Source organism: Ceratotherium simum, chromosome 18, assembly GCF_057802395.1.
Source record: "Ceratotherium simum simum isolate JZ-2026a chromosome 18, ASM5780239v1, whole genome shotgun sequence".
Lineage (NCBI taxonomy): Eukaryota > Metazoa > Chordata > Mammalia > Perissodactyla > Rhinocerotidae > Ceratotherium > Ceratotherium simum.
The window spans coordinates 56622990-56635417 of NC_141917.1; the positions used below are offsets into that span (position 1 = coordinate 56622990).

The following is a 12428-nucleotide window of genomic DNA, read 5'->3' on the forward strand; positions in this document are numbered from 1 at the left end:
TAGAGGCTGCACCAGTTTGCATTCCCACCAGCAGTGAATGCGAGTTCCCTTTTCTCCACAACCTCTCTAAAATTTGTTACTTTTTGTCTTGGTGATTATAGCCATTCTAATGGGTGTAAGGTGATATCTTAGTGTTGTTGTGATTTGCATTTCCCTGATGATTAGTGATGTTGAACATCTTTTCATGTGCCCATTGGGCATCTGTATAATCTTCCTTGGGAAAATGTCTGTTCATATTAAGGATACTTTTTAAAAATAACAGCTTTATTGAGCTCCAGTTTGCACACACAAGTCACTCACTTAAAGGGAGCAATTTAGTGGTATTTAGTACATTGACAATGTGTGCAACCATCACCTCTATCTAGTTCCAGAACATTCACCCAAAAATGAAACCCCACATTAGCAGTCAGTCCCCATCCCCCGTCCCTCCAGCTCCTGGCACCCACTAATCTGCTTTGGTCTCTTTGGATTTGCCTCTTCTGGATGTTTCACATAAATGGGATCAAACAGTATGTGGCCCTTTGTGTCTGGCTTCTCTCACTCAGCATGATGTTTTCAAGGTTCATCCATGTTGTAGCGTGTGTCGGGGCTTCATTCCTTTCTATGGCCGAGTACTGTTCTATGTGTGATGGACCACATTGTGTTTATTCATTTATCTGTCGATGGACACCAGGATCGTTTCCAAACCTTTTGGCCATTGTGAGCAGTGCTGCTATGAAGTCGCATGTATAAGGATTTGTGTGGATATAGATTTTCACTTCTTTCCCATATATACCAAGGTGTGGTGTTGCTGGGCCACATGGCAATCCTATGTTTAACTTTTTGAAGAACTGCCAGACTCTCCTCGGTGGCTGCACCATTTTACATTCCCACCAGCAGTGCACAAAGGTTCCCGTTTCTCCATGTCCTCACCAACACTTGGTATTTTCGTTTTTTTTTTTAATTCTAGCCCTCTTAGTGGGTGTGGGGTGGCGTCTCACTGTGGTTTTCATTTGTTTTTCCCTAATAACTAATGATGTTGAGCATCTTTTCAAGTGCTTATTGGCTTTTTGTATATCTTCTTTGGAGAAATGTCTATTCAAATCCTTTGTCTGTCTGAGGATATTAAGGCTGGAGTTTTGTTGTGTATTTAAAGTTTTCATTCCCTTATAGTCTCTCTCCTTTCAAATGCATTTTCCTGTCTGTCTCTTTTGGGGTCTGACATTGCTCGCCTGGAAGCCCAGCTGCAACCTCTTCCGGACTTTGCTCTGGGTAGCTCAGTTTCCTCAGGAGGGCTGCTGAGGTGTCTCTGAAGCCCCCATGGGCCGCTGTTTCCTCTTCTCTGGATGCCACACCTCTGTCCATCCCATCGTCCGTGTGTGGCCTGAGCAGCTTCCCAGCTACCTGGAGAAGGCCTAGGCTCCTTCACTACTGAACATGCCTTGGGCTCCCTTCCCCACAGCCCCACAGCAGACCAGCACCCAGCACAGGGCTGCAGGGGGACAGCTTGGCAGGAGCCCTTCTCTGAGGTCCCTGGGCTCACCCACCCGGGCCCGTGGGGCTCTGCAGGCTGAAACTTGGTGCACGTAAACACCTGTCCTTGGTTTTCCATCTGTAACCGGAAGTGGTGGTTGCCTGCCCGTGGCTGGACAGCACACCTGCTCTGCCTTGGGGACTGTGTTGCTCTGGCAAGTGCCTGCATGTGGCAGGTACGTCTCCTGTGGCTCTCCTTGCCTTTGGGCCACCATGGAGAGGATAGCAGAAGTGCTCTGGAGTGTAGCCATTGATCAAGGAGGTGGCCTCTGCTCCTCGTTCCTGGTTAGAGCAGTGGAGACATGGCCCTGGACCTCAGCCTTCCTGCAGGGCATTGGAGGGCCCTTGGGGCTATGCACAGCTCCGAGCCACCTGCCTGGGCTCCCTTGACACTTGCAGCCTCTGGGAGTGTGAGAGGTGAATTGGAGAGGGATCCCAAGCCAGGGTCACTACCGGGGCCTCCATTTGTACAGGTGTTGGGGTGTCTCTTCCCTCATCCCTGACTGCATCGTTATACTCAGGTCCATGTGGGCCAGTGGCTGCCCCTACCATCCTCAAGGGGGTGTGGTGTCCTGGGCTTCCAAGAACGCAGGTGCTGAATCCTGGAGGCCTTTCTCACACAGACCGGGGCATCTCGGTCTTCTTCTGCGGTCTCTAAAGTTTCCGAAGGGAGCGTTATTATTGGTATGAACAATTGGTTTTAAAAGGAGGGACCAGTACCCCAGTGTCGCCAGCTTGCGCGGGGAAACAGCACGGATCGTGTGAACTGGTCTGATCAGTGTCTGGTCAGTTTTATGTGGGTCCTTGCTCTCCGTGGTAATGGGAGTCTAGATGAGTGGGAGGTCAACTGACTCTTCTCTGGGCACAGAAGGATGGGGCAGTCCTCTGAGCAGTGAGGCCAGGCCGCAGTGCAGCTGTGGATGAACCTGGGGCAGGGTGCGCTCAGGCCACTCTCTGCCCACCAGGCCTTGACGCAATCATCACGCTCAGCCTTACTCTGCTTCAGTGGGGCAGTGGGCCCTTCCCAAATCACTGGTTGTGGGTGGGAGAGTGTGGTGTCACTGCAGAGACCAGTGGGCCTGGGTGTGCCCCATGGAGCGCGTCTTCAGAGCCCTCCAACCTACCCTGCTTCTCCTTTGCAGGAAGCTGTGCCAGCCACAGAGCACAGGCGGCATCCCTGGAGACTCTGCTGCTGCCAGCCCTCTGGGCGAGCATGGGAGCTCAGCCTCGCCCCCCCAGGTGGGAGCTGCCAGCCCGGGTGTGACAGCACGGTGGCGGTGAGGGAGGGTGGGTGTCACCCGGAGTCGCAGGCCTGACCCGACCTTGGTGCTTGGAGAGCCTGTTGGGCCCTCAGCCCAGGGCTGGGAAGTTTTCTTCAACGAGTGAGCAGCTGGCTAGCTTCCCCCGGGCTGGGCGTCCTGGGCCTGGGACCTGGGTGCGCTTCCCTGGGACACCTATGGGTGGTGTGGCCGAGGAAGGGAAGGCTGCAGGACTGCCCTGACCTCGTTTCTTCACAGTGGGCTCCTGCCTGCCAGGGCTGTCATAAAATCAAGCGTGCTGGCTGAGGCCCAGGCGCCCAGTGGGCCCTGTGAGCAGTGGCTGCTGCCGTTGTAGTCAGTGGTCAGGAAGGGGTGCTCGGGGGAGCCTCGCTGCCGGGGCTGTGTGGCTCCCGCCTGGCTCTGGCTGGGGAGATTTGGCCAGGCCCCCCTCACCATTGCTTGAACTGTTTGGTGAAAGCTGTCCCCGCCCACCTGTGTGCTCTGACTCATGAGTCCCACCCACATCCCCAGACCCCCACTCGCTAGTCCCTCCTCCCTCCTCCTCCTCTGCCTTGGAGGCACCCTGCCCATGTCCACAGCCTTGAAGCCCCCTGTGCACACCCTGCTGTGGGGCCAACATGGGGGGCAAAGGGCCTCACATAACCCATATCCCCACCACTGCCCTCTGGGCCTAGGCCACCTGGCCCAATCCTGGCTCCCCTCCTGTGGTCTGGCCTCGCCTCACAGGCCTCAGTCTTCTCATCTGTGAAAAGGGGATGAGGCCCACGCCATGTCACAGGGTTGCAGTGGGGATCCAAATAGTCAGGGGTCTGGGGATGATGGTCCCAGCTTGTGGGGCTGCCCTGTGTCCCTCAGACTGGGCTCTCTCACTGTTTCCATTGTCTGGGGAAGATGCTGAGTGCAGCGCTGTTTTAGAATAAACCCTAGAGCTGGCCCTTAAGGGCTGGGGCCAGGCCCGCTGATGACCTGACTGCCCTTCCTCTGTTCCTCACCTTCAGTCCCAGCTGAGCTCCAGGCGTTCTCTGCCTGGCTGCTGTCCGGGCACCACCATGTGGCCTGAGCGGGCCTTGCATGGGGTCACTGGGTTTCCTCAGGACCTGGGGCTGCTGGGCCTCGCTGAGCTCAGGGTTGACTTTTTGCTGCCCAGCTGCTGCCCAGCTGCTCCCCGGGGGACACCAGTAGCTCTAGGCACAGGCTCCTCTCTGAAATTGTCTCCCTTCCTTTGCAGAAACGGCCGCAGCCTCCTGATTTCATCGATCCCCTGGCCAACAAGAAACCCAGGATATCGCACTTCACCCAGAGAACTCAGCCTACAGTCAATGGGAAGCTGAGCACACCCCACAGCCGTGAGGCCCTGCTGCCCACCCCAGGCCTGCTGGCTAGCACAGACTCCCACCTGCCCCCGCGGCTGGAGCACCCTCAGGCCCATGACCCCCTGGCCCATGTCAGCAACGACCTAGGCCACAGTGGCCGGGACTGTGAGCACGGGGATGCGGCCGCCTCAGCCCCCACTGCGCACCTCAGCCTGCCCCTGCTGATGGACTGTGCCCAGCCCAGCAGGCCCCACAGTGGTTCCTCGCGCGGCAAGTCCAAGAAGAAGTCCAAGAAGCACAAAGACAAGGAGAGGGCAGCTGAGGACAGGCCCCAGGCCCAGCTGCCAGACCATGTGCCTGGCCCCCTTGGAGCCCCGCCAGATGCCCCAGGTAGGTGCCGAGAGGCAGGCCTAGGGGCAGGAGGCTCTGCAGGAGGGTGCTGCTGGGAGCCTGAGTACCGGCCCCATGCCCACCCTGACTCCACAGGGTGCCGAGGGGGTTGCACTGCCCCACAAGCCCCTACTTTGGCTCACCCCACACATTTGGGCCCTTTGCACCCTGTGTTCTTGCACCCGGTCATCTGTGAATGCCTTGGCTGTCTCGGCTCCAGAGCCTCCCGCAGTCCTGCTATGTGCCAGGCCAGCGCTGGGGGCTGGGGGCTTGGGACCTGATGGAGCTGAGGCTTATGGGAGAGGACAGCACACGGGAAGGGGACTGAGTTCAGGCTGCAGCTCTGGCTGCAGGGTGGTCCCAGACCCTGAGAAGGGAGCAAGGTGGGTCCGGGGCCTGCTGAGGAGTGAACTTTTCAGCCAATGGAGAAAGGCAGAGGCCATGAGGAGGTGGGAGACTGTCCACAGAACAGTAGGCGGTAAGAGCTGCAACGAGGTCACGCAGTGAGTGGGGAAGCCGAAGGTCGAGAGAACTGGGATGGCAGCAGCAGTGAGGGGTGCCAGGCTGGCCAGGGCCGTGCACTGAGCAGGGAAACCTCTGCAGGGCACTGGGGAGGCATATGGACGGGCTGGGCTGATGGTGGGGACGGGGGTCAGCACCCCCAGAACCTAGGCCACCCTGTGTTTATAGCTCCGGGCACCTGAGCTGAGCGTCCCTTGTGGGTCTAGCTTAACCTTATCAGCCTGACAAGCAACAGAGGTGCAGCGTGCCTGCCATGTGGGGCCGAGGCTGCGACGGGTCATGGACAGCCTGGCTGGGTCACCTGTTGCCGCTTTCAGATTATTCCCCCAGGAGCCCAGGAGAATCCTGAGCCGGGGGGGTGGGGAGCATTCCTGAATCAGGGTGGAGTGGCTCCTTAAGGCTTTTGGATGAATTGCTCAGCTGCCCACCAGAAAGGCTGTGCCGGCCCCTCCCTCTGGCTGAGGACAGGTCCTGGTGCACCATGGTCGCTCGGCTCAGTCCTCTAGGTTCCTCTCAGCCCTCTGCCCACTAGGCTTCCCAGTGTCTGGGGGTGGGCAGAAGGGGAGAAGGCGGCCTGGTTCCAAGTGCCACATCTGATCTGGGTCCTGCCTGGGGACACAGGCCCTCAGCAGGCTCAGCCAGGTAGCACGTTCTGTCCCATAGGGTGGGAGTGAGCCCTTGTGTCTCCCAGCAGGGCCCTGGGAAGGAAGAAGGCTGTTGGCGGAGGGGTGGGGGTAGGTTGGGGCCAGGAGGATACTGCCCAGGCCAGCCCCACGCCCCAGTGTGTGTCGGCCTTGGGCAGCTTGTCCCCAGGCCAAGGTGAGAAAGTGAGGTCTGGGATCAGGCATGCTAGAGAGGAGACGGCCCCAGGGAAAGAAAAAGGACAACTGAGGCACCAGCCGCTCCGCCTGGCACCACATGATCCGTCTTACCCAGCGTGTCTCAGGCAGCTCAAATGGTGATAATGGGTGGGTGCAAAGCCCCTGGTGCCTACCTAGAGGCCCCTGTCCTGCTGCTGCGCTCCTTCCTGGGTGACGAGTGCGCTCTGCCAGGCAAAGCTCAGGCCTGATGACCCCAGGTGCAGGCGCACAAGCGGGAACCCCTGCCTCCTTGTGACAGTGCTATTCTCTGCACACCTCCGCTGGCTGCAGAAGGCTCCAGGTCAGCACGTGTCCTGGGGCAGAGGGACAGGCATCATCGTAACCTGCCGTTCTGCATGGCACTGTCCCCTAGTCTGGCCCTGTTGTTCCAGCCCTGCCCCATGATCGCCTCTGACCCCAACAGGTGCTGCAAAGTGATAAAATTGCTTCTCTGTTGGGGGAAGAGGCCATCTGGAAAAAGTCCTGGGGGATAATAACTAGACTGTAGTTTCGGCTGCCCACAGCCCAGGCAGGCCTGGGTCATCCTTGGAGCTCCACTGCCAGATGGCTGAGGTATGGCCCTTGGCACCTCCAGCCTGGCCGTGTTCTGGGGCTCCCCTTGGAGCCTGCAGTCTGGCATCCAGGAGGAACAACGAGAGGATTGGCGGGGCTCAGACCAGGGACCAGAGCCCACAGGGCTCGCAGCACCATCAGCAGTGACAGGTGTGAGCGGGATCAGGGCCCTTCCTTGGTGGCCGTCTGTCTTTGTCCTCTGAGGCTTTGGATGGGTCCAGCTCTGGACGAGTTGCCCACGCTTCAGCCCACAATTAACCTGTCCTTTCAGCTGCTTGCAGAAGACATACCCACGGCACCATCTGGGCTCCCTGTGTTCTGGGTGGCTGTGGTTCAGGAACACACACCCTCACACACTGTCTTGGCTCACCACCTCTCCCACAGGTGGCCCTGAGGTGGCCAGATGGCGCTCACCCTGTGCTCGCACCTTTGCTGTCTTGGGTCCTGCTGTATGGCCTCGGCCCCATCTCACACAGCCTCCCCCTCTGCCGTCCTTCCCTCCGTGTCCTTCAGACAACAGAGCATGAACCTGTTACGGATCTTGCTGTGGACGCAGGAGCTGTGGACTCAGGAGATCCACGTTTGCTCTTTGTAGGTTTAAACGGGGCCTGCAGCAGCTCCAGCGTCCCCACGTCGACCTCGGAGACGCCTGACTACCTGCTGTGAGTACTTCACTTGCCCGCGGGGGGTTTGCTGCTCCTGCCCTGCATGGCGGGTCAGCAGAGGCAGAACTGAGTCCCTGTCCGTGGGTGTGAGTGCCCAACTGCCCAGCCTGTTTCAAGGTTGGAGCAGCTTCCTGGGCACTTCTGGCCTCTGCCACAGCGCCCTGAGCCCTGCCAGCCCCTCTCTGCCGTCTCCCCAGGAAATACGCCACCATCTCCTCCTCGGAGCAGCGTCAGAGCTACAAGAACGACTTCAATGCTGAGTACAGCGAGTACCGCGACCTGCATGCCCGCATCGAGCAGATCACGCGGCGCTTCACGCAGCTCGACGCCCAGCTCCGGCAGCTCTCCCAGGGCTCTGAGGAGTACGAGGTAGAGCACCTGCCTGCGGGGGGCTCTGCCAGCTGCTGGTACCCACACGCATGCTCCGTTGTGTTCTGGGCTGAGGGCCCTGCCAAGCGCTCCTTCCCACCCTGGTTCAGCCCTGTCCTCAGGGCTCTGCCACGGGAGTCTGCCGGCTTGAGGCCTGGCTCAGCCTCCGCCGCCGTGAGGCCAGTTGTGACCAACTCCGCAGGTGGGAGACGACCTGTGGGGGTCAGGGAGCACAGGGCTGGGGCACAAGGGGCCCCACCTGTGAGAGTGCCTGGGGTCCTCTCTGCAGCCACTTCACAGGGACACTTCAGTCCCCCACCAGGAGGGACAGGGCCAGGCTGCATCCTCCATCAGTGCCACCATAGCCACAGTGGGAGGTGGGAGGAGATGGAGGATCCCTCTGGTCCGCCCACCTGTACTAGGAGTCCCTCGTCCTTTGGCCTAGGGCACACAGGCTCCCCAAGCCATCCATGTGGGAGCTCACTGCGGGGGGAGGGCCTCCACCCTTGGTCACCAACTCTGGGACACCAGCCTCCCCCTTGTGGCACTTTTCAGAGCTGGTTACTTGATTAATCAGGGTATTAGGGTCTCTCTCCCTGGGCGGAGGCCATTTTGGTTTCCAGAGAAGACGGCTTATGGTTAGAGCAACAATGGGGGTTCTAGAGTCGGGGACAGACGAGCGCCCAGGGCATCTCTGTCCTCCCTCCTCCTCGCAGCCCCTCTGTGGTTGCTCCTCACATCCCACTGCACCCCAGGTGGCCACAGGGCTTCTGCGTGTGGCCTGGAACAGCGGACAGGCCAGCTGGGGGCCAGGGAAGGAGGTCGTCCTGCCTGTTCTTTGCCTCCTCCCGAGGCTCTAATTGGCCCCCTCCCACCATGCAGGCCTGAAGCTGGGCCCCTGCCCCTTGCTCCCCTGGCCCAGCTTCCTCCTCTGCCTCCTGCCTTGCTAATCTCCTCCAGCCTGCTCCTCCTCTGTACTTCGGTCAGCTTCTCCAGTCAGCTTCCCTCATGCCATCTTGAGGCCATTGTCCCCAAAGGCCATTGTCCCCAGGCAGGGGGTGGTTGTGCAGGTCACAGGTTATCAGGGAGAAGGGGCCATTCAGTCGAGGTTTCCTGCAGGCGAGGGCATTGTTTGCTTTCTCTTTTGTTTTTTCTCCAGACTACTCGCGGGCAGATTTTGCAGGAATATCGAAAAATCAAAAAGGTGAGTCTCTGTGCTTTTGTGGGGGATGGGGTGGGGACAGAAGAAGCTGTTTCAAGGTGAGCAGTGCCCAAGTCTGGGCAGGGAAGGAGGAAGGGCCTCACAGGGCTGAGGTCTCAGGTCCTCAGAGCAGCCCCTGCCCCCCTGTTTACAGCTGAGGAGCTGAGCCTGTCCTGTGAGCTTTGGTGCACCCCCTAGCTGGGCACCCCTGCACCCCCTGACTCTCCCACTGCTTGGTGGGTGCAGCCCCCAGGCCCTTTCCAGCTCCCTCCAAGGTCCAGGGGAGGAGCTGAAGTTCCCTGCCCCAGCCTGGCCCCATCTTTCTTCAGCTGCTAGTCTGGCGGGAACACCCAGCCTCATGGGTTCAGGCCATCTCCTGGGGGGCACCGAGCCCCAGCTTCAGACTCCCTGAGGGTCTGCTATGAGGTGGTTCCACGATATCAGCTCTTGTTCCTGAAGGCCACTAGCTCTGGGTTTACCACGTGTGCCCCTGTGTGCCAGGGTGGTTCCCTGCCAGCGAGTCCCCAGCCCGGTGTGGAAGTTTCATAATGAACCTCACCTGTGACTCCGTTTCCCAGGGCGGGGCCCAAGGGCGGGGCTGGGGTCCCTGTCATTGCGTGCCGGGCACAGGCCTGTAAGCAGGGGGAGCAGGAGCCGGGGCGGCCAGGCGGGCGGGTGCTGTGCACAGCGCTGGACTGCCACCCGGTGCGGCGACACTCGGATGCTGCTCACACCGCCGCTCTCTCGCAGACCAACACCAACTACAGCCAGGAGAAGCACCGCTGCGAGTACCTGCACAGCAAGCTGGCCCACATCAAGAGGCTCATCGCCGAGTATGACCAGCGGCAGCTGCAGGCCTGGCCCTAGCCCGAGGCTGCGGGCCAGGAGGTCTACTCTGCTGGCCAGGCCAACTCACCTCACCGGGCTGACCTTTCTGGATGGCGGGGAGCTGGGGTTGGGGGAGCTAAAGACGGGGGAAAAAGATTTATTTAAAAAAATAAACATGAGGAAGACATGTTCATCTGAGCCAGCAATGCCGGCTTTCAGGGGAGCCCCTGCAGACCTGGTGCCCACAGGTCACAGATCCCGGGAGGTGGGGTCCTGCCTCCCGCCCCCCACACCTCCTGAGCAGCCCCCGCCCAGCACACGCTCCCGGGAAGCCCACCTCCTCGCAGGCCGAAGCCTGAGGGGCTTCAGCTTCCTCTCGCCGGAAGACTCGGAGGCTGGCCTGCCTGCCTTTTCTGGTTTTCTACAAAGACAGTCACTTTTAGCTACTGCTTACGAGACTGGAGTCTATTTTTGTACAAAAGAGAAAGCATCTTTTTTCTAAACCTGTGCCTCCCCTCCTTGGATGCCTGGGGTCTAGATGCCACCCTCTGTCCTTTCTGCAGTATTACAATTGCCATCGGAAAGTTTGGTGGCGTTGCTGCAACCTCGGAGGAGAGAACCCCTGTGTGGTGGGGGGGCTGGCCCGGGTCACGTCTCCCCTGCTGCTTTCCTGCTAGGCACCAGGCCAGGCCCTCCCTCGCAGCACCTGCCTCTCCTTCCCCTCCCTGGCTCCGGTGGGGTCTCTGCTCTAAGGGGTTGGGCGGGGCCCCTCCCAGGTCTATTTGGAGAACCCCAGCTGGCCCCCGAGCAGCTGCTGGGAGCCGGCTGGAGCAGAGCGGCTCTTGGTGCTCCCGGCCTGCCCTGCTATTTCAGACCCTCAGCTGTTGGGGGTCACTGGGGGTTTTCTGTGCTACAAGCTCGCACTCTGCAGCAACAGTGTTGAATTTTATTTTGTGATGTTCTCGATTTTCCCCTTTGCTGCTGCTTTTCATTTCGCACTGTTGAGACCGTGTGGTCTCCATGCTGTTGACCTCACTGCATCCCTCAGTCCACTTGTGGGTCCTGGGGTTGTTTTAGCAGAGCCACCACGAGGTTTGCACTCAGGGAGGGGCTGGGGGTCTCTGGGGTCGGGGGCCCCCCCAAGAGCGAGCTCAGAAAAGGCACCCTGTCTGCCTGCTCCGGGGGTCGCAGGCTCCGTGGACACCCCAATTGCTGCTTATTTGCTGTGCCTAGTCTAGTGTCCCCCAAAGTGTCGGGGGGCCGTGCGTGCGTGAGTGTGTGAGAGAGAGAGGGGCCCCGCCAGGGCGTGGTGGGGGCTGAGGTGTGTGTGCACATTCAGGGCCATGTTCAGTAAAGCCACCAGTGGGGGTGGGGGTGGTTGCAGCCTGCAGCCCTGGGGTCACAGGGGGGTGGCTGCTGCCAGCAGTAGTGAGGCAGCGAGAGTGGAAATGCTCACGTGGACACATCTGTTCTAAGCTGTGGGGGTCTCCTCATGGCTTCCCAAAGAGCGTACTCGTGGAGGTGCCTGCACAGTGCCCCCCCAGCCTGAAGTCTCTCCCTCTGCCAGCCCCCAGGGGTGCCTGGAGCACCGGAAACGATCCTTCATGTTTCACTAGCTGTTGTCTTGTTTTTCATTTGGGAGAGGAGGGAAGGGCTGAGCAGACCCAGCAGCCCCCGAGCTGTGCCGACTGCCGTGCTGTGGACGTGGATATCTGGCCCAGCCGTGCAGGCGCCGGTGAGGGATCACCTAGGGAGGCTTTCTGCCTTGGGAACCAGTTCAGGGGACTCTCAGCTCATTTCCTTGTTGTTGTTGTTTTGTTTCTTGTTTTTTTCTCTTTTAAGGAATTATGAAGCTAAGAAAAGTTCTGTGCTTTAGGAGTTGATGGACAAAAGTTCTAGCTGATTAAATATGTTCTAACTTATTGATACTGTGTTTTTTCTTTCCTTTTAATATTGTACTGTGGAGAAAAACTATTTTGAGCCATGGAGTTGGTGTTTACAAGAACTTTTCACTTTTGCCAAAATGTTACAATTGAAAGGCATCCACGTCTTCAGTTTCTTAATATTTTCTTAAAAGACCTCGTGTCCTTTTTGTACACTAAACAGGTGAATGCTGATTTTTTTCCAACCTATAATAAATGTCACTGAGCCGAACCTAGCAGCCCAGGCTGCCTGGGTGCGTGTGTGTCTGTCATAGCTGGGGAGTGGGCCAGGGTCAGGAGGTGACTTGGCACCAGGTGACCATGGTGAGTGGGGCAGGGGTGGGGTACGGCCTGGGATGGGGCAGAGAAGACGTCCTGGACAGCCTGCTAGAGCCGCTGCGCAGGAAAAAGGCCGGCAGGCGGAGGCTGGCCTGACCGAGGTGGTGGGCCCTGTGGGTAACAGGGTAGGAGGCCAGACCACCTGGTCACAGGTAGGAAATGGAGAGACTGGGGAGGCGGAGGCAGTGGGGTGCCTTGGCAGTGTGTGAGCAGGGCAGTGCCCCAGTGTGGACAGGGTAGGCTGAGCGAGCAGGGGATCCCCGGGCCTCCTGCAGCACCAGAGCGCCCAGCAGTAGGGCACATGGGGCCAGAGGAGTGCCCTCGTTTGGGGACATGGGCTGTGACTGACTCATGAAAACGGTTGTAAGTAACTGCACTGTTATTGTTCATTCCAACTAGGCCAACAGGCTGGGACTGGGGTGTCCCCTGTGCCCATGATGGGGATATGAATGCTGAGGCCCGGTGCAGCCCCACAGGCCCATCAGCGGGCATGGCTGTCCTTGCCCTGTGTTCCAGGTGAGGAGCCAAAGGCAGGGGACAGGTCCTGCCCTCCAAGGACGCGGTGAGAGTGGGCGTTTATTTTAGCAAGAAAAAACAGACAAAGACCGGGATTGAAGGAGTCCAGGGGTCAGGGGCTGTGGGCCTTAGCCTCCC

At 59.1% G+C, this 12428-nt stretch overlaps 1 protein-coding gene across 2 annotated transcripts in view; it reads left to right on the forward strand.

Moving 5' to 3' along the window:
* ELL (elongation factor for RNA polymerase II) overlaps positions 1-11667 on the forward strand; it is a 72949-nt gene extending 61282 nt beyond the window's left edge. Inside the window, exons 7-12 of one of the 2 annotated variants that reach the window (XM_004422950.3) lie at positions 2655-2751; positions 4021-4495; positions 7046-7112; positions 7313-7484; positions 8644-8688; positions 9436-11667. In XM_004422950.3, coding sequence (XP_004423007.1) covers positions 2655-2751; positions 4021-4495; positions 7046-7112; positions 7313-7484; positions 8644-8688; positions 9436-9552 — 973 coding nt within the window. In that variant the 3' untranslated portion in view covers positions 9553-11667. The other variant, XM_087443497.1, reaches the window with a different exon arrangement.
* The last annotated feature ends 761 nt before the right edge of the window (positions 11668-12428 follow it).